Source organism: Sorex araneus, chromosome 2 (assembly GCF_027595985.1).
Source record: "Sorex araneus isolate mSorAra2 chromosome 2, mSorAra2.pri, whole genome shotgun sequence".
NCBI classification, from domain to species: Eukaryota; Metazoa; Chordata; class Mammalia; order Eulipotyphla; family Soricidae; genus Sorex; species Sorex araneus.
The window spans coordinates 65,043,670-65,068,092 of record NC_073303.1 but is presented as its reverse complement, the minus strand read 5'-3'; the positions used below and the strand labels follow the sequence as shown (position 1 = coordinate 65,068,092).

General features: G+C 45.7%; 1 protein-coding gene across 2 annotated transcripts in view; it reads left to right on the top strand.

The window, feature by feature from the left end:
- Positions 1–2,168: 2,168 nt before the first annotated feature.
- E2F5 (E2F transcription factor 5) overlaps positions 2,169–24,423 on the top strand; it is a 26,813-nt gene continuing 4,558 nt past the window's right edge. Inside the window, exons 1-5 of one of the 2 annotated variants that reach the window (XM_055127156.1) lie at positions 2,169–2,454; positions 18,457–18,566; positions 19,991–20,154; positions 21,303–21,344; positions 22,681–22,745. In XM_055127156.1, coding sequence (XP_054983131.1) covers positions 2,254–2,454; positions 18,457–18,566; positions 19,991–20,154; positions 21,303–21,344; positions 22,681–22,745 — 582 coding nt within the window. In that variant the 5' untranslated portion in view covers positions 2,169–2,253. The remainder of the gene's footprint in view (positions 2,455–18,456; positions 18,567–19,990; positions 20,155–21,302; positions 21,345–22,680; positions 22,746–24,423) is intronic. The other variant, XM_055127155.1, reaches the window with a different exon arrangement.

The following is a 24,423-nucleotide window of genomic DNA, read 5'->3' as shown; positions in this document are numbered from 1 at the left end:
ACCCTCCCCACCCCCCAAGCCCCAGCTCCTCCAGGAGGGATCCTGGAGCACCTCGGAGGGATGAGGTGGGGTGTGTGTGGCTCAGTAACCAAACCAAACCAAAAGGAAGCAAAAAACCCAAACCACACCCCTTAACATAAACCCAACACAGTTGTCTTGATTGGCTTTTATTAAATCCTTGAGTAATTAAATTAAATTAAAATGTGTCAAATAAGAAAACTTTTCTGATTTACAGATTACTTGTTCAAGGTCTAACTAAATTTTTTGTTTTTAACTTCAGATTTTTATTTACATCTGTTTGGTTTGTTTTGGTTTGGTTTGGTTTGGTTTGGGGGCTACACCTGGTGATGCTCGGGGCTTATTACTGGCTCTGTGCCCAGGAATCACTCCTGGAGGCGGGAACCATCTGGGGTGCCAAGGATCCAAGCAGGGTTGCTAAGGAAGTGGCCACAAACCTTACCTCCTGTATTCTCTCTCCTACGCACACTTGGGATTTTTTTTTTAAATCTAAGGTTTATGTTACTTGACTGAAACGAAGGTCATATGGTCATTAATAAGGTTCTGTGCTTGTGAGGGGGAAAATGAAAACTTTGTTATAAATGGTCTGAACACTTCATTTCAGTGACCTTTCTGTAGTCTATTTAATTTTAAACCAAGCAAAAGTATTTCTTTCATGAAATGTTCTTATTTACTAATCTGGCATTTACATCCACCAAATAGTTTTGACCAACGATTATATCCAACTTGCTGTGTGGGGCTCCAACTTTTTTTTTTTAATTGAATCACAGATACATAGTTACAGAGTTGTTCCTGATTGGGCTTCAGTTATATAATGTTCCAACACCCAGTCCTTACCAGTAAACACTTTCCATCACTAATGTTCCCAGTTTCCCTTCCACCCCTGCCCTCTCTGTAGCAGGCACTTGTTTTCTCCTCTCTCTCTTTCTCTTTCTCTGTATCTCTGTCTGTCTCTGTCTCTCTCTGCCTGTCTCTCTTCTCTGTCTCTGTTTTTCTCTGCATCTGTCTCTCTGTGCTTCTCTGTCTGTCTCTATTTTCTTTTGGGCATTATGGCTTGCAATTCAGATACCGAAAAGTTATCAGGTATATCCTTGTATCTACTTCTAATACTCAGTTCTTATGCAAAGTGATCATTTTTCACTTATAATTGTCATACTGGTGCCTTCTCTATCCTAACTTCCTTTTGCCACCCTGTGTAGGACACCAACTTTTTAATTAAAATTTAGTCTTGCTTTCAAGACTTCGTAATGGAGAGGGGGGACGCACAACAACAACAACAACAACAACAACAAAAACCATAGTCAGAGCTGTGTGTGCAATCTTTCAAAGAATTGGACTATCACCTAAGCACAAGAAACTATCCTTTGGTTCCACTCGGCATCACGGGTTCTAAATGCAGGTACACTGGGGAGAAATCTAGCCACGAGTCTGGGCAATTTACAGCCTAACCTTTCTTTTGATCTTTCCTAAAGAGTGAAGATCTTGGATGGGGGCGGCGGGGGTGGGGGTAGGGAGGGAAGATGTAAGAATGATTACTGATGAAGACAAAAATCCCAGCCAACTCTGCGGGCTCCCGATCTCTGCAGCCCGAATCTAAAGAGATGATCCAGGGAATGAAACGTTGGCCCCAAGTCACTACAATGTTTATATAAGCATCAAAAAGTCCGCAAAAGAGCAGAAACAGCTCAAGGGGAGAGGATCAGTGAAAGAGGGTCAATTCCGCGTGCTCCCACACCCGGGAAAGGAATCCGGGACTCACGGAGCAGAGCCCCTCATCCGCCCTGAACAAGTTGCCACCCCCAGCCCCAGGCCACCTGGGATGGAGATGGGGATGGAGATGGGGATGGAGATGGGGATGGGGATGGGGATGGGGATGGGGATGGGGATGGGGATGGGGATGGGATGGGGATGGGGATGGGGATGGGAATGGGGATGGGGATGGGGATGGAGATGGGGATGGGGAGGATGGGGATGGGGATACGGACGCGGCGGGGGCGGAACTTCCCGCCGGCCCCGCCCACCCACCGAAACCTCCGTTTCTAGGCAACGGCGCTGCACGGCGTCACTTCCGGTTATTTAAACTCGGGCCCCGCCCCGCGCGCCCCCAGCCTCGGCGCCCGTCCCCTGGGCCGCGGGCGGCGATCACGGTCCCGGGGGCGCGGGGAGGGGGCGGGGAGGCGCCGTGCCCAGCGCTCCCGACTCGGCAGGTGGCGGCGCCGCGCGGGGCCGGACGCGATGGCGGCGGCCGAGCCCGCGAGCTCGGGCCAGCAGGCGCCGGCGGGGCCCGACGCGCGGCCGCCGCCGCCCCCGCCGCCCCCGCCGCCCCCGCCGCTGGCGGGCGGCCGCGGGCGGCACGAGAAGAGCCTGGGGCTGCTCACCACCAAGTTCGTGTCGCTGCTGCAGGAGGCCAAGGACGGCGTCCTGGACCTCAAGGCGGTGAGCGGGGCGGGCGCGCGCTCGGGGCCCCGGGACCCCCCCCCCAGGCGCGTGCACGCGGGGCCCCGGCGGCCCCGACAAAGGGCTCCCGGCCCGGGGCCACCGAGGGGCCGCCCCGCTGCTGCCCCGCCGCCACCTGGGCGCCCCGAGGCCCAGCCCCGACTCGGGCGCTGCTGTCCGGGAGTTTTTTTTTTCCCCTAGGCGATTCGAGCCGAGTGTGTGTGTGTGTGTGTGTGTGTGTGTGTGTGTGCGCGCGCGCGCGCGCGCGTGTGTGTGTTGGATGTTAGGGGGAGAAATAGATCAAACCCGGTGTATGGGTGTGTGTGTGTGTGTGTGTGTGTGTGTGTGTGTGTATGTATTTGTTGGATGTTAGGGGAAAGTAGATCAGACCCCGGTGTGTGTGTGTGTGTGTGTGTGTGTGTGTGTGTGTGTGTGTGTTGGATGTTAGGGGAAAATAAATAAGACCACCCCCCCCCCTCTTCCGGATGAAAAGAAAAAGTGGTGGTGGTGAGGAAAGTAAATTATTCCTACTCCCCGTTGCAATAAGTGATAGTCAACTTTTCCAAACTGGCCCTTGTTCACACTTTACATCATCCTGATGGTTGGGAGGGGGATAGTTGACTCTGTGACTTTTTAATTTTTTTTTTAAGTTTGTCATCCATTAGAGGCTGAACTTAAAAGGAAGATTTATCCATCACTTGCAGGGCGGAAAGTTTCTGTAATGTCACCCTAAGGGGGTGAAAGCTCTCCTGGGCTCTCCTGTGTCAGGAGAACATGTATTTCGCCTTTCACTCCCGTTGTGACTTTCCAGACACAAGCATCACACCCTGTTCGTTAAACAGAATGACTTAACCTGTCTGGGGCAGGGTATTAAAGCGTTCTACAAGCGGGGAGGAACAAGATAGTGTCATCAATAATTAAAATGTAACCAGGTTTAAGAACCAAAACTTTAACAAGACACACACCCCCTGCCCCGGGCAGCGGGCAGTTGCCCCCAAAAGGGCAAACTTGTAGCCTCTTAGGCGATTACTTTAAATAGGTTTATATGCTGAAGATTGGTCCCAGTGTGCGGGGAAGTTGGGAAGCACCATTGGACTTGCTGTCCTCATGGAGTCTGTCTACAAGGAGGGTGCATATGCAGGATGCGTATTTCCATGTTCCCTAAGTTGTTGGGGTTTGGCAAGTGGCCAACTTGCCATCTTCTGCCCTGGAGTTTCTCCCCAAGGACAGCCTTGCGTGAGCCTTGTCTTTGCCCACTTCTTTATTTTAGGTTTTTGGGGTCACACCCGGTGATGCTCAGGGGTTACTCCTGGATCTGCACTCAGGAGTTACTCCTGGCGGACCCTGGGGACCATCTGGGATGCCAGGGATCGAACCCAGGTAGGCCAGGTGCAAGGCAGTCATCCTGTCCTCAGTATTGTCTCTCAGACCCTTTGCCCATTTCTTTGCTGGGGTGTAGTAGATGTTCCTTAAGCGACTGTAGAATTGAATTTTTCTGCTTCATCAAATGAGACTCCATGCACGGTCACCTTCTGGGAAGTAGTTTGTTGTAACTATTTTTAAAGTGTTCTTCCTGGAATTTGCCCACACCCATGGCAAGTCATTCTTTCCCCGGCAAGCCCTTTTTTCCTCCCTTTTCTGAAAGTGCCTTGTGGCGTATATCACCAGTCTTACTAGTGGTGAACAATGGACTTTGTGTAAGGAATTTCACAAGATGTTAGGAGGTAACCAGAGAACACCAGAGATGTTAACAGAACACTTGCAAACTTCTACTCAAAATAGAAATTCAACTATCAGCAAATTCAGTAGTAGACGAAATCAGGGAGGTTTGGGGTTTTCCTGGTGAAACTGAACTCAAGAGCTGACTGCGCTTCTCCTTCAGTTTGCTTCAGAATATAATGGAACTCTTTGTCTTGCATGCTCTTAAAATTTTGGATTTCCCTCCTTTGTGGTCATATAATTGAAACCTAATGGTCACGAAGGTATCGTATAGAAAGTGTAATTGTTTTTACAGTTTCTGTAAATTAAAAAAAAAATAAGTTCTTTGCAGTAACACCTTTTAACGTTGAGGAATAGGATAGTTTGATTATCAGTCTTTTTCACATATGTATTAGCATAAATATTTTCATTTCCTTACATTTGAGTAAAATTTCAAATTGAGCATTCTTGGCGTAAATGCCAGCATCATTGAGATCTCTCATGCTGTTACTCTGCACTACACTGAGAGGTTTGGGGAACATCATTGATGCTACATGTTAAAGATGGACCAACATTATTATTAATTTCCTCTAATTTTAATCTGTAAAACCACATTTTTTGGGTATTTTTGCTTTGGGGGGAGTGTACATCATTATGTTATTGATATATTGATATATATATATATATATTTTTTTTTTTTTTTTTTTTTTGCGGGAGAGGGGATTGTGCCACTCCAGAGGTGCCAGGGCCACCATGCAGGGCTGGAGATTGAAGCTGCAGCTCCGAGGCGCAGATGCTTGCAAGCCCTTCAAGCTGTCATCCCAGCCTCATCCTTATCCGATCGATTGCCCCCTTTTCAGAAACAAACTTCTCAGCGTCCCCTTGGGTGGCTGCCTTTTCCAGTTGAACAAACAGAAAGCCCCGCTCGTCTGGCCGAGGCTGCTACCAGGCAGCTGGGTCGGCCAGTGCCTCCCTCCTGTCCAGGGCGGTCTATGCTACTTTGGGAAAAACTGGCCCTGATTATTGATATTTGGGTTTTTATTTTGTTTTTATTGACTCACCATGAGATACAATTGTTGCAGACTTACAGACTTTCATGCTTGCATTTTAGTCATACAGTGATTGAGTACCCATCATCCCTCCATCACGTGACCTTCTCCACCAGAGTTCCCAGCCTCCCGCCTGCCTCCCTCCTCCCACCCCCTGGTCAGGGCGCTCGCCTTGCATGCCATCAACCCAGCTGGAGCCCTGCACCCCTCGTGGACTCCAGCACTGCCAGGAGTAAACCCTGAGCACCGCTGGGAATAGTCCAACTGCCAGCGCCGCCAAGAACAAACATAAAAACCAGTTCATCAAGCATAAGTTTTAAAATACTGGGAACGTAAAAGAAATTATAGCAGTCTTGGGTCACCAGAAATAGTCCAGGTGCATGTAGTTTCTTTTCTCACTGTAGACATGTACGACTGAAGAGCAAGCAAGTAGTGCTGAGTATCAGTGATATATTTCTTAGAAATATAGTTTTTATTTCTTAGTAATGTAGTTAGGTGAAAATAGCTGAGCCAAGTGCTGCAGGTGACATATGTGAGGTAGGGAGAAGTGACCGCCTCGAGAGCCCTGTCTGTCGCTTCCCTCTCCCCACCTGCGTCCCCAGGGGCAGGGCCTGGGAAACCCAGGACTGAAGACAGTTTGCGAATGAGCCGCACATGGTGCAGACCTTCTGTCTCAGTCTGCCTGTCACGTGTGGCATTGGCAAACTGCCCCGGGTCCCGTTTGTTCTGCCTGTAGCTACCACCTGATTTCTTGGGGAGCTGCTCCTTGCAGGAGAGCAAAGTCAGTCCTGACCTAAAGGAGCACTGGTTCCCGCACAGGAAAGACTTCCAGGACAGTCTGAAGAGTGACATAAAACAATGTAGAGGTTATGGGGCAAGGGAGTGGGGGTCGGGGAGAAAGGGAGGGGGGAGAGGAGAGGGAGAAAAAGAAAAGAGAGGGAGAGAAAAAGAGAGGGAGGGAGGAGGGAGGGAGGGAGGGAGGGAAGAGAGGAGAGTTGCCCGAGAAAGGTTAAGCAACTTGCCTATCATTCAGAAGAAAGCAACCAAGCTAAAATTTGAAACTTGGTTACCTTTTGGTATTCCTAAAATGTTTCTCTCCTCCCTCCCTCTCAGTGCTGGGAATCGAACTCAGGCCTTTGCTCATGTAAAGCACGTGCTCTATGACTGATGGGTGTCGCAGCCTGAAAGTTGGGTTCTTGCTTAAATGCTTCATATGTGTAAGGGCATGCAAAGAAAGCAAAAAATGTACAATTTTTTTTTTTTTGCTTTTTGGGTCACACCCAGCGATGCTCAGGGGTCACTCCTGGCTCTGCACTCAGGAATTACCCCTGGCCATGCTCAGGGGACCATATGGGATGCTGGGAATCGAACCCAGGTCGGCCGAGTGCAAGGCAAACACCCTACCTGCTGTGCTATCACTCCAGCCCCAAAAATGTAGAATGGTTTTTTAAAGTGGTTATTTTTATTTCTCTTGGGCTGGAGCTATAGCACAAAGAGTAGGGCATTTGCCTTGCACATGGCCGACCCAGGTTCAATTCCTCCGACCCTCTCGGAGAGCCTGGCAAGCTACTGAGAGTATCCTGCCCGCACAGCAGAGCCTGGCGACCTACCTGTGGTGTATTTGATATGCCAAAAACAGTAACAACAAGTCTCACAATGGAGACGTTACTGCTGCCCGCTCGAGCAAATGGATGAACAACAGGATGACAGTGATACAATGATATTGTGATTTTTATTTCTCTACCCATGATAGAAGAAGGAAAGGTACTGACCTTTTGTGGTGAAAAATAGGGTTGGCAAATTTTTTAATATTTCAAATATTAGACCAGCTGTTTTTCCAGAACTAAAAATTTAAGGAATCTTTGGGATAGCCATAACTAGAATGCCTATAAGTTCTTTTGAAAATTCCTATTAAATAGCATTTATAATTGTGCTCCTGCATTTTATTTGCCACTTTGTTACCATCTAACACTTTTGAAATCATCATTATCAAGATTGCTACTCTCTGAATGTAATTATTATGTTACAAATGACCTGATTGGTATTTGGATTTAAATGATACAGTGTTTGTAATGTATCTTATCGCCCAGTTCCCTGACACATACCTGTTGATGATACCTGGATCAGTATTCACTGGAAGGGAGGGATAATTTCATCCAACGCCTTAGTTTGTGACATCAAATATTTGGGGTCACAGGATAAAGAATTAATCTAAGAGATTGATAGGTGCTTCAGAGTTACTAGCGTGTTCTGAAAGATTTTGAGACACTTCTTTCCCCTAAAGTATTGAAAATAAAGACTTGAGCAGGTATTCACCTACCTGTGTCCATAGTGGCTTTACGGGTGGGAGCAAGTGACCATGACTGAAGCACGGACAAGAGTATGGAACTTAATTTCGGGCAGAAATTCTGACTGGCACTACAGTATGGGTGAAGCTGCAGTGCTGTAGGCTAAGTCACAAAAAGTTAGATACTCTATGGCTCCATTTCCATGACGTAACTGGAGTAGTTGAAGTCGGAAAACAGAAACTAGAGCTGGAAGGCAGAAGAGAGCTTGTGAGAAGCTAAAGTCTCCCCCCACTGGGCCATCCTGTCCTCCACCCCCTTCCTGGGGTGCTGAGATGGTGGGGGCATGTGAGTACCCCTCAGGTGCAGTTTGGGAGCACTGCCTGTTTGATTGCTTCAGGAAGCTAGATTTCCAGAAGGAATTTTTTTTATTTTTCTCTGCAAAAGGAGTGACAGTAGAGCAGGTACGTCTGGGCACCTCTGAGTGGGAGGGGTGGAGTGGGACAGTGCTGCTTCGTAGAGCTGATGGCCGAACTTGCGGTCGTGTCCTTACTTGCTTCATGTGTCAAACCCTCATCCCAGTAGGCTGGAATGTGACTGTCCTCGGACACTCCAAGGGTAATTAAATTAAGACGAGGCCGTTACAGTTGCACACATTTTGACTGACCAGTGTCCTTACAAGAAGGGAAATTTGGAAACCTGGATGCCAGGGGTGCATGCATGCACAGGAGAGAACCCGCGTGACACACAGTGACACAAAGAGAATGCTGGAAAGGGAAAGGCTTTGAGGACATAAAGGTGTCCTGGGGTTAGCAGAGAGGGCGAAGAGGAGGAACACCGGATTTTGAATGTAGGGCAGTGCAAGTAGCCTGTCTGATGTTATGTGGGTAGCTGTGTGCCACAGCCCATAAGCTGTTAAGGGCCCTTGGATGAATACCACCAAGATTGAACCCTAATGTGGACCCTGGCCTTTGGGTGATGTTGATGTGCCCTGTAGATTGATTGGAACAAGTGTCCCAGTGTTGTGGGATGTGGATTGTTGCGGGAGGCTGTCCACACAGGGAAATAGGTAGACAGTAACAGTCCTTTTTGGCTTAGTTTTGCCACAAATCTAAAACTGCTCTGAAAACTAAGATCTATCAACAGCATCTACATAAAGCTGATCTGGATACATCTAGTTCAGGGCCTAACGATTACACATCTATTCTTCATGATGATGGATAGATGGAAAAAGACATTTCTCAGAAAACTAAAGCATTCTTGATAGTACTAATGAGAAAGGATTGCTGGGAGTGGGGATATAGCTCAACAAATGGGAGCCCATGTCTTGCATTCAAGGACACTGGGTCTGTCCCCAGCACTGCAGGATGCCAAGCCCGAAGTAGACTCCCCACCCCTACCTCCAGCTCTGTAGGGTATGACCCTCACCCCCCAACACCAAAACAAAACAAGAACAGGTATTAGTTAATAAGGAATGACAGTGTGTCCGAGGCTTTCTTATATATATTAGCTCAATTAATTCTCCTACCATAACTATAAAAGGAGATGTTTTGTCTTTTTTTTTCTAAGTAAGAAAGTCCCACATGGCAGAGCCTGGCAAGCTCCCCGTGGCATATTCGATATGCCCAAAACAGTAACAACAAGTCTCACAATGGAGACATTACTGGGGCCCGCTTGAACAAAATAGGTGAACAACGGGATGACTGCTAATTAAGAAAGTAAGGTTTAATGAGCTTAAGTGATTTAGCCAGTACAGGGAGGAAATGAGATAAAAACCCACAGATGGTGTGTCAGTTTCTCCCCTGAATATGCTAAGCAAAAGGTGTGCCTGCTTCCAAAATTTAAATAGAATTTGAAAAACAGCTTCAAGAACCAAAAAGTTTTTCCAGGTCTGGATGGGATAAATGGACCATAGTTCAGATACTGATTCTGTCTTCTTGAACCTTTTTCCAGCTTGTATGGGCGGTGTTTGGGGCAAACACTGAATCCTATGTATCCACTCATCATTAAAGGAAATGCAAACTGAGTATAAATAGTTGTCCATGGAAGGAGAAGGAACGGTTCCATGGAACTGCTTCCATGTAATGGGACTTTGTGGTATTAAAAGTGCCAGCCAAGTTTTATTTTTGAGCTAAGCCTGATCCCCCATATTTCAAGATAGGTATTGCCACAATAAGGATTATGACCATGTTTCTCAGTAGCTCAAAGAACAAATGCATCAGAATATCCTGGAGTAAATAAAAATACAGACCTGAGGAATTGAGTCTGTAAGGTTAGGAAGGGGGCCTGCGGGTGTCTGGGAATCTGCCTTTGACAAATTTAGCGTGAATTCTGTGGCCTTTTCTTTTCCAGTCTACATCCATGAGTAATAACTGTTCTGTAGTAGGAGTTACTGTTGAGTGGGTGTTGGCCTGTAGCTATTACTGAGGTTGATCAGAAAGAACTTTTCTTGGGAAAATGTTGTGGTTAAGGGTTGGAAGAGATTAACCTGTTTTGCATGTTCTAGAATAGCCTCTGCTCAGATTATAGCAGATTATAGTTTTAAAATCTGAATATTACTAGGTCAGGGACCTAGTTTCAAGTGGAAATAAGCCAAATTTGAGTTCTGTAATTGAGTATAATTTGAAAAATAGCTCTGAGAACCAACTGGATAACTTTTTTCTGTAACTGAATAAGCTGTTATTTATTTTAAAGGAAACATTTATTCTTCGAACTTTTACTCCTTAAAATTTTGTAGGGGGACAGTAGGGAAGTGGCAAGACTTTGAAATTTGGGGTTTAAGTTTTTATTATTTATTTATTTATTTATTTATTTATTTATTTTTGCTTTTTGGGTTACACCTGGCGATGCACAGGGGTTACTCCGGGATTTGCACTCAGGAATTAATCCTGGTGGTACTCGGGGGACCATATTGGATGCTGGGAATTGAATCTGGGTTGGCAGCGTGAAAGGCTAATGCCCTACCCCACTGTGCTATTACTTCATCCCCTGGGCTTTAAGTTTTTTGAAAGCAAGAGCAGCACAACCTGAGCTGCATCTCCATCCTTGGTTTTCCAGGAGACTGAGAAATTCAGGAGATGATGTTTAGAGTAATGCCATGGTGTCCATCATCGGAACAGTTCTTCCCTTGAGTGAGCTGCTTGTAGCAGGAATGCAGGCTTTGGGGAAGCATTCTCAGATTTTTTCAAAGATTTATGTCTTAACCTTTTTTGGGGGGAGGAGGGGCGTGGGGCGTGGAGAGGAGGGCTGGAGCCATGTTCAGGGCTTACTCCTGGCTCTGCACTCAGGAATTACTCCTGGCGGTGCTCAGGGGACCATATGGGATGCCTGGGATTGAACCTGGGTCAGCCACATGAAGACAAATACCATACCCACTCTACTATCTTTCCGGCCCCTTCTGTCTTAAGCTTAATGTTTGTGAAAGAGAGAATTTTTAAATATATACCTTTTAAAACTATCTCAATATTAAATATTGAAATAACATGCTTAGAAGAAAGATATATTTAAAAATTACCCAGTATGCCACTACCCAAAGAAAGCCTCTTTTCAATTTTTAATATTTCCCAAATTTGATAAACTTTTTATAGCTGAGATCAAACGTATTTTGCCAAACTGTACGTATTATTTGTAATAGTCTCACATTTTGATGCTATCATATAAGTAAGCATTAACCATTCTTTGTGTGTGTGGGTGCTGGGGATTGAAGTGCATTGCCCACGTTACCTTGGAGTTAAATCTCTGCCCCAGAATGACTCTAGTTCGTAAAACCTGTGGATGATTTTTATCTAATTCAACAAATGTGAGGTAGCCAGTGTGCGCCCTGGTTCCATTTTATGTTCATAGTTGTGGGGAGAAGTCAGGGAAATGGGCAACCACTCGCATTTTAGTCTGCTGAGTTGTGAGTATTGGTGACGTGAGAGCTTTTGCGTCTTCAGGGAGCAAGTGCGGATCAATCTGGGAACTAAGGAGCTCAACGTGGAAGCTGGGGTTCAGACTGCAGGGTGCCTCCGAGAGCCGGAGCACGTGCTTAGCCTTGGGTTCAGTCCCCAGGAACCCGTGTCACCCCGAGCAGCCCCCAAGCTCTGAGCCCTGGAGGTCCTGTGTGTGGTTCCCTTACCCCCTGCAGATACCCGGCCATGCTGCCTCAGGTGCACCCAAACTCTCTGCCTCTTCCCGCCCTTTCCTACCTCATGGGGTGTGCTCACCCCTCTGGTCATGCAAAGTGTCTGTCCTAGCACCCTTACATGCCCACTCCCCTCTCCTTCCACCTTTGCCTAGAATATATTCATGTGTGTGTGCATGAGCGCGCGCGCGCGCACGCACACACACACACACACACACATTTCCCTAAACCTTCTGGTCTTCATTTAAATGTTTGCTTCTAGGGGCTGGAGTGATAGCACAGTGGGTAGGGAATTTGCCTTGCATGCGGCAGATCCGGGTTCGATTCCCAGCATCCCATACAGTCTCCCGAGCACTGCCAGGAATGATTCCTGAGTGCAAGCCAGGAGTAATCCCTGAGCATCGCCGAGCATCGCCGGGTGTGACCCAAAAAGCAAAAAATAAAAAATAAATAAATGTTTGCTTCTAGATGTCGAGGTAGGTGGTCTGTTGTGCCCGCTTCCCCCCCTCCCCCACAAGTCCACATTTAAATTTTCCAGAACTTATGAGTATGTTTAGTTGTATGACATCGGGGAGTTAAGGTTAATATTGCTAATCAGCTGCTAACAAAATAGATCTTTCAGGATTCTGCAGCTGAGCCTCTTGTAATGGCGGAAGAGGGAAGCAGAGAGGAGACTAGGGAGGCGGAAGGATGCAAAGGACTCTTCTGGAGCACGGGACCATGAGCCAAGAACCTAGCTGAGTTACCGCGCTAGTAGTCTAGAAGCTGGAAAAGGCAGGAAATTGATTCTGCGACATCAGATAGGAGCAACCTCTGAGTGATACCTTGATTCTAGCTTATTCAGACTTATTTCAGACGTTAGACCTGCCCACATTGCATAGTGTTTTTAAGTCACTATGTGATCTGTCATAGTAGCAGAAGAAAATGGAAAGAGCTGAATTGAGGGACTTTTCCCTGTAGCGTAATGTTAAAGTGGGTCCTGTTTCTTCCTTCTTGGCAGCTTGGCAGCTTTAATACCCTTTGTCAATCACAACATGAATGTGTTTGGCCGTATTTCCCTATAAGCCGACAAGCAGCAGGCTGTTCTGTGTTCTAGTGCTGCCAATCTGACTAGCCTGTTCGGAGCTCTGAGCAGGAAGCTGGTGTGCGAGCTTAGGGGAAGGCCTGACGCCAGCAGGGCCAAGGGGATGGGAAGCAGGTGGGTCCTTTGGGGAAGCTTTCAGTGCTTTGGGTGCTGGTTTCCGAGATTCTTGTTCCATTGTCAGTGTGAATCCCCGCTCTCTTGGGGGGGGGGGGGCAGTGGATCTGCTGCCCTGGAGAAGCCCAGTGGCACCAAGTGGTCTCCTCCAGGAACTTCCTTTCTGCCCCTACCCTAAGCATCTCTGCTTTCACTCTCTTACAATACTTCATCTCTTCTTTATGGGACTTTATTTAAAACAAAAAAGAACCCAAGGTTTTAGCTTGAGTTTCAGAGCCTTAGAATTGCATGCAATCATTATTTTTTTTGAAACTTTTTTTTTTAATTTAAATACATGGAAATGAAGATCTGCTTTTTTTTTTTTAGACCATTTCATGCATGTTACATGAAATAATCTATTCTACTGTACTTGAATTACGTATTTAGAGCCGTTATATAGCTTTGGAGTTTGGAGGTGAGAACTAAATTTATTTAAAATTATACGAGTGCATTTGAAAATGTTTTGCTATGTTTATTTTTATAAATATGTTTTTAGTATGAAAGCCTATTATACATTTGCTTTCTGAGTCCTTTTTTCCTATAAAACAGGGGGAATGATACTGACTTTATTATAAAAGTGTCGTGGGCATTAAATTAGGTGACATCTGTGAAAGATCCTGTTACACAGTTATGTCATTACTGGTTTATAAGTGATTCATCAAACTCTTAGTTGAAACCAGACATTGTTCATACTAATTTAACAGTTGGAAGTCAACGGAGAAAAACCTCGAGGTAGATGAACAAAAAATACTGCATGGCACAGTTGAAAGTGAATTCATTCCTTTTTCCTTTTTAATGCTTATGAGAACAAGGGTGATCTCAGTGTATCACGTGGGGTCCTTTTGCCTTATTCTCAATACCTGTCACTTGAACTGATGTGCATGTGTATGTGACTTATGTTTCAGTTGCCCATTTTCTACTTTTGAACTCTCCTTTCCTTTGGAAATGCTAGTTTCTGAGGCGCACAGTACCTGAAACATGGAGTGTGCAGTGTGGACACTTGTGGTTGTGGAAGAGTAAAATACCTGCTTTGAGTGCAGAACCTGAAAGACAGGATGTTTCCCGTAGTTATTGCTTTTTGTTAGCCCTTTTGATGGGGCAATATCATGCTCCATCAGAACATCCCTGAGCAAATGAACCGCACCTAATCCTAACACAAATAAAGCTACCACATAATCGCTCTCCCTCTCAGAGTCTTAGTGGACTCGTTTGTTGAAGTGATGGGGGTGGGGCTGGAAAGTTCCTTACAGTCCTGTTTTTGCATTTATATGTGATGTCCCTGGACTCTCCTGATTTATTTGTCTTGCCCACCTCTTCAGAAGGTCACATGCTTTGATTTATTGCATATGTAGACATCACATTATTCACAATTGGGGGGGCATTTAAAACAGTGTTTGGAGGGGGAATTCTTTCCTCCAGGTGGTTATGTTCAGTTTTGTTTCCCAATAGACTAGGTGGGGCTTAGTGAGATGTGCTTCCTTTGTGGCTTACAGTTTCACCTCCCCCCTGCCTGCCGACACCTTTCTCTTTACAGGCTTACATTGCTGTCCCCACTTTGCTGGATGACTCCTGTCAACTTCCTCGGTAATGAAATAGCTTCTACCTTGAGAGAAGTAGAGAGAGAGATAGAGATAGAGAGGCAGTAGGGGGGAGAATAAAACTCTCACAAGAGGCTCCTCAAATTCCTACCTCAAGTTTAAACTTTCGGAGCAGATTGCATGAAAGCACACATGTGTTTACTAGCCAGAGCGGGGTTACTGTGAGATGTGGAGGTCCCCACTGTGACAGAGACAGATGCACAATAATCCCGGTGGGTCGCACTTTAAACCCAACGCTTACTTCCGAAGGATGGATGTTGGGGTCCGGTATTCCTGTGACACTGCCTGCCATGTTGCTGTGTGCACGAGTACCTCAGACTTTCTCTTTTCTTCATAACCCTGAAGAAAAAGCTTCCTCTCCCTTCCCCATTTCCTGTGTGTACATCTGTGTTCGTGTGCTCACACACACGTATGGGTGCTGATAAGGAAATGAAAAGCCGCTTGAAGGAATAGCTGACCTGCTCTTCTACCTGCTGTCTCAGCTGGGCACTCTGGCTGGCTCCTGTTACTAATCATTCCCGTTCTCTTCTGCCTTAGCTGGTCTGGCTTACTCCATCTCTTTAGAGGCCTACATTGTTACCCGCCTTTACTAGATGACTCCTGTCAACTTCCTTGGTCCTGAAGTAGCTCTTTTCTTGGAGGGAGAAGCGACGGGGAATAAAACTCTGAGAGACACTCCTTAACTTCCTGCAGCTAGCTGTCACGCTTCTGTGGCCAAATGCTTCAAAAGCCGTTGCTTCTTTTCCCTTCCTCTCTGCTGTCACCTCTCTGCCATTTAAATTGGGGCATGAGTTTTTCCAAAGTGACATGCCCAGATCTGGTCATCTGGTTGCCCACTGTACCATGGTCGCTTTCCCCCACTCTTCCTTGGCCTCAGGACTCGGCTCACCTGACTTGGGCAGATCACTCTTCTTTTCTGGCCGTAAGCTCTGGAACACTCCCCCTTGACCGTGGACATCTCTGGTCACCTCCTGGACCAGTGGGTTGCATCAGGTCCATCGTGAGTCAGGGAATTCTCTGGCTTGAACCTGATCTCTTATTTCTGGTGATTTTCTTGATGTCTTCTGTGGCACATCAAATGCCTCCTGCCGGTCTTCCTGCTTCCGTGGCCTCAAACCTGTTCCTTCTGCAGTTTTCCTCATTTCCAGTTGCTCATGTCACAATCTGAGGCGTCCCCTGGATTCGTCTCCCAGGATCCGCTTGCTTGCCCTGCCGGCTGCCGGCAGCCCTACCTGTGGCCCTGGTGCAGTCTCTGCCCCCGGGTATGCGCTGGCCAGCAGTGCCCCGGCCAGCAGTGCCCCCTCTGCAGTCTTCTGGGACTGAATGGTCACAGTCATGAAACGTGGTAGGTGCTGGATGAGCATCCAGCAGGCTGGGTCTGGCACCACATGGGCCCCGCTAGCAGAGCTGGGACCAAGAGCCCGGTCAGGAGTAATCCCTGGGCACTGCTCAGGGTGGCCCGTACATCCAACAAGCGAAGTATGGTAGGGCCACAAACACAAGCTCTGCTCTTAGGCGCCATCCAGTTTCAGCCGGATCTGATGATTTGAGGTCTGATTGGTGGTGTGATCCCATTTGTACCCAGAGTTGAGGGCTTCTTGCACTCATTGGGCTGAGTGCACGTAGGTCCAGGGTTCGACCCAGCACTGGGTTAGAGGAAGCCTTCAGCTGGGTATGGCCCCCAAAGAGATGAAAGCCCCTCAGAATCCTTGTCCCTGACTAGAAGCAGCTGTTACCAGAAGTAATTATGCAGCAGATATTGTGCCAAGATTATCTAGTTAATCCCCCACAATTAAGCATATGCTATTGTCTCATTTTGCCCCCCTCCCCCCAATGAAAAGATGAGGCTTAATGAATTTGAGACCAGATGAAGCTAGAAATTCAGAGCACTAGAACTGCATCAGCTACCTCAGAGCCTACCTTGCAAAGAGTAATGTGACTGCCAACATGTGAATCTCCCAGATGTTATTTTGAGTTGTTACTTTCTTTACACGTTGGCTAGTTCTGTGTTTATATATACTTTAATAGAAAATACTCTTAAATGTTGAGTTTGGTATCTCAGGGTTCAGTTTTGCAGATGCAAAGCGGCACTGCATTATAAGTTAAGTGCTTTCAGAATGTTCGCACTAAAAGTGAAATCTCCTGACTCTGCCTAAGAATCTAGAATAGTTCCTGTGGTCTGGTGGAGATACACACGTTCTAATGGTTGAGCCCGTGAGCTGTTGCTATGGTCGAGAGCGCTTTTGTGTGTGAGTACATAGAAACTGTTAGCACAGCGCAGGCGTGCTTCTCGAGAGGGCCTCTTCAGAAGAAAAGGAGAGATGCAGACGGGAACTTCCGCCTTGGGTAGTTTGTGGCAGGCTGCTGTGCTCCTGAAAAGCTTCAGCCTTGCAAACCTGAAGAAGAGAAACTACCCGAAGGTAGATCAAGCAAAGAGAAATGAAACCACGCTTAGTGCCAGTGTGTGATTTTCGGGTTAATAGGAAACAGGGCCATCCACACCCGGGACTCAAATATTCTGGAACTCCTCCACATTCTGGAACTGCCTTCCCTCTCCCACTCCCTGCTGACTCTCCTGGCCTGTGCTTTGACATGCATCACCTTCCCAACGGCCAGAGTAAATGACTGAACAACAGGAAACTGGCACTTTTAGTAGCAAATATACAGATAGAATTTATTTTTTTTTTTTTTTGCTTTTTGGGTCACACCCAGTGATGCACAGGGGTTACTCCTGTCTCTGCGCTCAGGAATTACTCCTGGCAGTGCTCCAGGGACCATGTGGGATGCTGGAGATTGAACCCAGGTTGGCCGCATGCAAGGGAAAAGCCCTCCCTGCTGTACTATCATTTCAGCCCCTAGAACTGATTTCTTAAGATTTCAAATGCTTGTGGAATGAGCAGTTGCTGGTGATAGAAACTCCTACCCAGGAAAGGAAGATTGCAAGTAGTATGCTGGCCTCGGGTTTCAGAGGACCCACTTTGCTGCACAATCAAACAATTAGTGATACCCTGATAAAATTGATTTACCATTAGTAGGAAGCTAGATTCTATTTATTAATTAAAACAAAGTGCTGAAAACTGTCAGTAGTAATATAAAGGTGTTTTTTCATTACCACCATGAATCAAAATGCAATTCCACATTCAGAATAGATTATTGCCTTATCCATTGGGAATAAGAACTGTAGGGGAACCTCTTATTCCAGATCTGTTCTTTTGGGGTATGAATGACAGGACTAAAAGTGGCAACTACTTTGGCTAAAGTACTGTGTTCCTTCCTAATGTGGTAATTCATTCCTAATATGGTCAGATGAAAATGTTGTTGATCCTATACAGTGTGAGTGAAAAGTCTAAATTTTTTTAAATAATATTTGCAGGTACCACAAGCTGGTGCTGTAGATTTTGACTTCTTGTTTACCTTATACTTTGTGTTGTAATGGCATGATTCACTTTTCTGTTGTGCAAGTTGTGAGTTTTTAAAAATTGGGAGTTTTAAAAAATCAGATGTGTTACAAGTGTTTATAATTAATAAATTCTTCTCAAGTTATTTGAATTACAGTAAAAAAATTACATGAACTGAACTATCTCCACATGAGACTGCCTATGAACATAGCAGTAAGTTATGGATAATTAGTAGCGCCTTCTGAGAATTAGTCCATACGGTAACAAGGAGTATTCTTACTTTGCCCTTTTATTTTCATGGGCGTTATGCCATGACCTCTTAATGTTTTTTGTCCATTCCAACATCTGGTGGCTTTATTATATATATATATATATATATATATATATATATATTTGTATCCCACAATCTGCTTGCTTTTAAATGGAACCATTTCTCTGGTGACTGCCGTGTTTGAGTAAGGGGCTTTGGACACGCCCAGCTGCTGTTCCCAAGGTCATATTTGGGGTTGGGCACCCACTCAGGCTGTCAGATTAAAATAGGAATTGTCTCTTATTTCATTCTTTCTGTTCTTCATGCCCCTTTCCCTTTAAAAACCAAAACCAAAAAAAAACAGGCTGCAGATACTTTGGCTGTGAGACAAAAAAGAAGAATTTATGATATCACCAATGTCTTGGAAGGAATCGACCTGATTGAAAAGAAGTCAAAAAATAGTATCCAGTGGAAGTAAGTTATCAACTAGTCCCTGCCCTGAACCCTTCTCTCTCTTTGTCTCTCCAGAGGCTCTGTAGAATCTGACAGGACGTTTCCTCGCTCCTGACCCCAGTAGACTACCAGGCCCCTCTTTTCTCTCTGAATATCTCTCTGGGTCTCAGCCTGAGTTTCCTGTCCTGGTGGTTGTGCTTGATGGAGTTTGAGTTACTGTCACAGCCAAGACACACTGGCTACCTGCAGTACCGAGGGCCGTCCTGCTTCCCTTAGCAGAGGTAGTTTCTCTCTTCCTGCACCTGCTTTGCGACTTCCCCCTTCTCGAAGGCCTGCCTGCCTCAGGAAAACTGTAGGGCATAGATGGTCCCTATGGTTTCTGTCTGCAGCTCAGACTCGGAGCTCGCCTCCTCCCCCCATCTGTGCTCTGGACCACTGTTTGTGGAGCTGCTATCTTGCTCGCTCTCTCCTGTTGATTTACCACACTTAAAATTCAGATCTTGTTTGCTCTCTGAAGGTACTCAGTGGGCGCACACTGCCTACTCCTTTGTCTGTTTAATCCCTCTCCGCTTCAATATTTATTCAGCTAATTTTAGTTGCTTCAGAATAGGAGCTTTGTCTTATACACGGGACATAGTCCAATAACAGTTCATTAAAATGTCTGCTTCGTTGCTTGTTACATGGGTTTTAAAAGTTTTGAGTTCTGACCTTTTGGGGTTCAGACTGGCAGTGCTTCCTTGCGCTCAGTTCTCACTGCTGGCAGTCCCTGGTGGGGTGCTGGTGATCAAACCTGGGTCCCTCCCGTAGGGCAAGTGCCCAACCCGCTGTGCTATTGCTCCGGTGGCAACCCCCAGCTCCTCAGTGGCTTTATGCTTGAATGTGGGGGGGGGGGAGCTCTGTTCCACGATTTTGTGCCCTACGCCTGGTTCTTGTTTTTATTTAAAATTCTATCAAAGTATGAGAAGTCCTTTTGCCACCCCCTCCCTCTGTGGCGTGAGCCCTCCAGTGTGATAGTTACCTCTGTCACCTTCCCGGGTCTCAGCCACCAGCTCGGCCTTGGTGCTGACCACTCGAGCACACAGCACATTTGTATAGTTTCATTGTTTTGGTCAGTAATTATTTTGTGTGTTTTTGTTTTTTGGGTCACACCCGGTGATGCACAGGGGTCACTCCTGGCTCTGCACTCAGGAATTACCCCTGGCGATGCTTAGGGGACCATATGGGGTGCTGGAGATTGAACCCAGGTCGGCCGAGTGCAAGGCAAACACCCTACCCACTGTGCTATCACTCCAGCCCCTGGTCCGTAATTTTTTAAGAAGTGGACTCAGAGGTCTGGCGTTCAAATCCAAACGGGTGGTGTTTAAATATCTGGTGTTTTAAGGCTGCTTAGAAGTGGATGCAAGTTTTTGTCTTGAATGTACACTAAATTCTTCAATATTTTTAAGAGGTGTAGGTGCTGGCTGTAACACTAAAGAAGTTCTAGATAGATTAAGGTATCTTAAAGCTGAAATTGAAGATCTAGAACTAAAGGAAAGAGAACTTGATCAGCAGAAGTTGTGGCTACAGCAAAGCATCAAAAATGTGATGGACGACTCCATTAATAATAGATATCCTTTTACATAAATTATGTGTATTTCAGTAGAATATGTATTTATGGCATATTCTTCCAGTTTTAAGATCAGTTAGAGAGTTGTTTTACAAGTGAATCTTACATTTTAATTTAATTTTTTTCTAATACATTACATAGTGCATTTCTTAATATACATTGTGTTGCTTGACAGAAAACAAATCTACTATTGCTTCACCCAGTGAGAGTCTGTTCTGTGCTAGCCAGAAGGTGTCTCTCAAAATTAGAAGCCATTGTTTAGTATATATTTAAATTTAGTTTTATAGAAAGTATATTTATACATGATTTGTTCAGAAGTGACAAAATGTCATCCAGTCTCAAAGTTAAAAAGGGAAGAGATGTATTAATATTTGAAAACACATCATCATGAATCTACAATCAATCCAGGATACTTTTTCTGAATATTACCTTAAAGATTCTACCTGCTGAAGGTGGGTGAGTTTGCCATGACTTAAGTATCATGTGATGTTAGAGGGAAAGATTCTCGTTATGTTCCGTGTTTGTTTTGAACGTTTAAAGGAATGATTCTATTGAATTGTGAACATACCCTGTCCTCTTAGAGAATATCTTCACTACATTTATCTCCGACCGCGTCCTGCAACCTTTTGACTAATGCCGGCAATTGACTCTTCCTGCTGTCTTGTCTTCGGTGACCAAGTCCTTGCTCTTATTCTTTCCTTCCTCCGGGTCCCAGCTCCTGAATATTTTGACCGCAATGGGGATTTTCCAGCTGTATCCCGGAGTGTCTCAGAATGCGAAAGCCATGGGACTAATTGATCTTGGACTTTGAGCTTCCCAAGATCTGGGCTGCTCCCAGTTCCCCAAACGGTAGCCCAAGAGGACTCTGCAATAGAGGCCTGTGTGGCTGTTCTCTCCTTGGGGTACCAGTTCTTCCCCATCACTCTCCTTCCTCTTCAGTCCCTCCTGCATGAGGAGGATGTTTCGGTGACCAAGAAACCAAGGGTGGGTGCTCTTCGTAAGGACCTTGACTGTCCTTGCTTTTTGAAAATCTGATCGTACCTAGCACTCCTTTTGTGCAGCTGATTATCTCATTTATTTCAACTGTCATACTTATTATCCTCATTTAAATGCCTATACTTGGATGTTCCTTAACTCCTGTGATAATACATTTTCCTATGTCACTCATGAAGACATCTGTAATTGCTTTCATGGTAAGTACTATTAGTACTTTTTTAATTCTTAAATGGTTTGATCACCCTGCTTAGTAGTGAGTAGTTCAGAATTCCCTAGGCACACACCCAGAGTGGTTACTTTCAGGAGTCGACACATTTTTTCTCGCCCCGCAGTGCTGTGCTTAGATGGGCTTTTTGTGTTTCTCATGGGGATGTCTTTTTCACAGCGTTCAGTTATTTCCTGCATGGATGCTGAAGGTTTGTACTATGTGAAGAAGCTGCTGAGTCAGAGGAGGATTAAGGAGTGGTCTTGGAAATGCAGAATGACAGTCAGCCGCCAAACTTGAACACAGTTCTTTCACTGGCACTGTACAATTCTGTGCAGCAAGCTTGCTGGTCACTAACGGAACCCAGAGAAAGCACAAAGACTTAGTGCATTCATTCGTAACTAGGAACGCCATGCCTAATCCTGTTACATTCATTGCCCCACGTGCTTTCCTCTTAAGACACAGCATACTGTTTTGTTTGTTTTGTGGGCACACTGACCGTGCTCTGGGTTTATTCCTGGTTCTTCACTCAGTCATCCCCTATGGTGGTTTCCGTGATCAAACCCGGCATGGCTGCATGCAAGGCAAGCACCTACCCACTATTCTTTCCCCAACCCCAGACTCTAAGTATATGATATGTGCTGTACATATGATAGCATATGACATATGTTCAGGAGTAAAAAATAAACATCTGCCAAGCCTCCTGCCAAGGGAAATCTGACTTCCATCTAAAAATCTGTTGGCAGGAGGTCTGGCCTTACCGCTTTGCACTGCCACGGCATCTCCTGGGTGTGCCAGTAAAATTTTGGGAAATTCTTCTCAGTACATCTGAGACTGCTTTAGAATTTGGCTCAAGTGGACGTAAGGATTCATGTCTCAGTGAATGGGACCACAAGCGTCACTAATATGAAGGGGGCCCCACCTGAGCACCAGTGGTGGTGGCTCTTGCTAAAGTTAGATAAAAACAGATTCTACCGTAGTCATTTTAGTAGTTTAAATATTTCAAATAAACAGTTACTTGATTGAGGCTGAAAGGTTTCAAGAATATCAGACTTTTAGTAAAATTGAAAGCAGAATTAAAATGAGCTGAATTTATGAATGAACATAACAGAGCCAACTCTTACTATTTACCCTAAAATCTATAGCATGTATTACTTCATTTAGTCCTGAAAAGCTTTAAGTGGCATGTCTCCTTACAGATTTCAGGAACAGAGCCCAGGCGCACAGCCCCTGGCCACGACACCTAGGCATTCTCATGCCAGAGCCTCACGCTTGCCTCTGTGGTCAGTTGTATTCTCTAAAAGTTTCCCATCTTGTATTTTGACCAGGTGATACACTTTTGGCCATTCAAGCACCTTCTGGTACACAGCTGGAGGTACCTATTCCAGAAATGGTAAGTTGGATTAGATTCGTTACAATGAATCTACTAACCTGAAGAGAGACTAGTGTATAAAAAAAAATTTTTTTTAAATCAAATCACTATGAGATAGCTATAAACCTGAAGTCAGGTTTCAGTCATACAATGTCCCAACCTCCCATCCCTCCACCAGTGTGTATTTCCCACCGCTGTTATCCCCAGTATCACCCTGTCCCTCCTGCCACCTCACTCCCCCCACCCTCCCCACTTTTCTTCTCTCTGTCTCTGTCTGTCCTATCCCCCATCTTCCTCTCTCTCTCTCTCTCCCCTTCTCTCTCTTTCTCCCTTCCTCCCTCCCTTCCTCTTTATTTTTCTGTGTGTCTTTCTTTCTATGTCTCTTTCTCTTTCTCTCTCTCTCTCTGTCTGATTCTCTGCTTCACTCTCTGACTCTTTCTCATCTCCTTTCTCTGTGTCTCTCTTTATCTCTGTTCCTCTCTGTGTGTGTCTCTGTGTCTTTCTGTCTCTCTCTCCCTCTCTGTCTCTGTCTCTCCCCCTCTCTCTTCCTCTCTCTCTCTCTCTCTCTCTCTCTCTCTCTCTCTCTCTCTCTCTCCATTTGGGCATTATGGTTTGCAGTACAGATACTGAGAGGCCGTCATGTTTGGTCCTTTTGTCCACTTTTTGCACACATCCCCCACCCAGAGCGATCCCTTTGAACCATCGTTGTAATTATGGTCCCTTCTCTATCTCAACTTGTTGGGGTCTCAGCAGCCAGCCTGAGACTTTGACCAAAGCCCCTGCCCCTGAAAGCAAGAGCCAGCCCTGTGTACAGGGGCCCAGGGGCCCTGCATTCCACACACAGGCACTCTGGTTGAGGAGACAGTGGGATGAGGGCGTGACAGTTAACATTTGTCTGAGTTTATTCACCCGGCCCTGAGATTGGGGAATACAAATCAGTAACTAGCACCTGTACTGAGCTCCACGAGATAAGCGTGATACATGCGTGGAATGCCCCCACCCCCCGATTGTGTGCATAAATCTGTGTAAGACTGTGTAAGACTGCTTGACCACCAGACTCCCCTTCTCTGCTCTGTGAGGTTCTTTCTTGGTTTCTCAGCAGCAGGAATCCCGCGGTGAGCAGAGGGCCTGGGCAGCGGCTTCTCCCCTTCCCACTCCCTCTCCCATAGGGAGTAAGTCCGGCGACCTCGAGGGATCATACCCCAGTGTGCGGGGTCAACGGGCCAGGACCCCGACACCCACCGCCCTCTTCCCCAGCCCTCAGGCAGGCTTCCAACCCTGGACCTTTTGTCCTGGCTCTTGTTTCTGATGTCCTTGGGTGTTGAAACTGCTGTATTTTCTTTAGTTGAACATGAGTTAATTGCTTGAATACTTTCAGTTTATCCATTTGGAAGTACTGATATCTACATTTGGCAAAATTATAGAATGACTGAATGAACCCATGGGCATTTTAATAAGTTGTCTTTTTAAATTTGATTTTAATTAAACTATATCAGAGAATAAGACATAATAATGACAAAATTCAGTTAAAGAATCAATACATATAAAAATCATGATTCAGGAAAAATTTCAGTTTAAATATAAGAGGCTGCTTTACATCAGGTCTTTTAAAAAAAAAACACTTTCTGGGCAAAAGTCAGTACACTTATAGACTCCGGTTTACATTCACATTTTATGAGATTTAGACTTCAGCTATAAG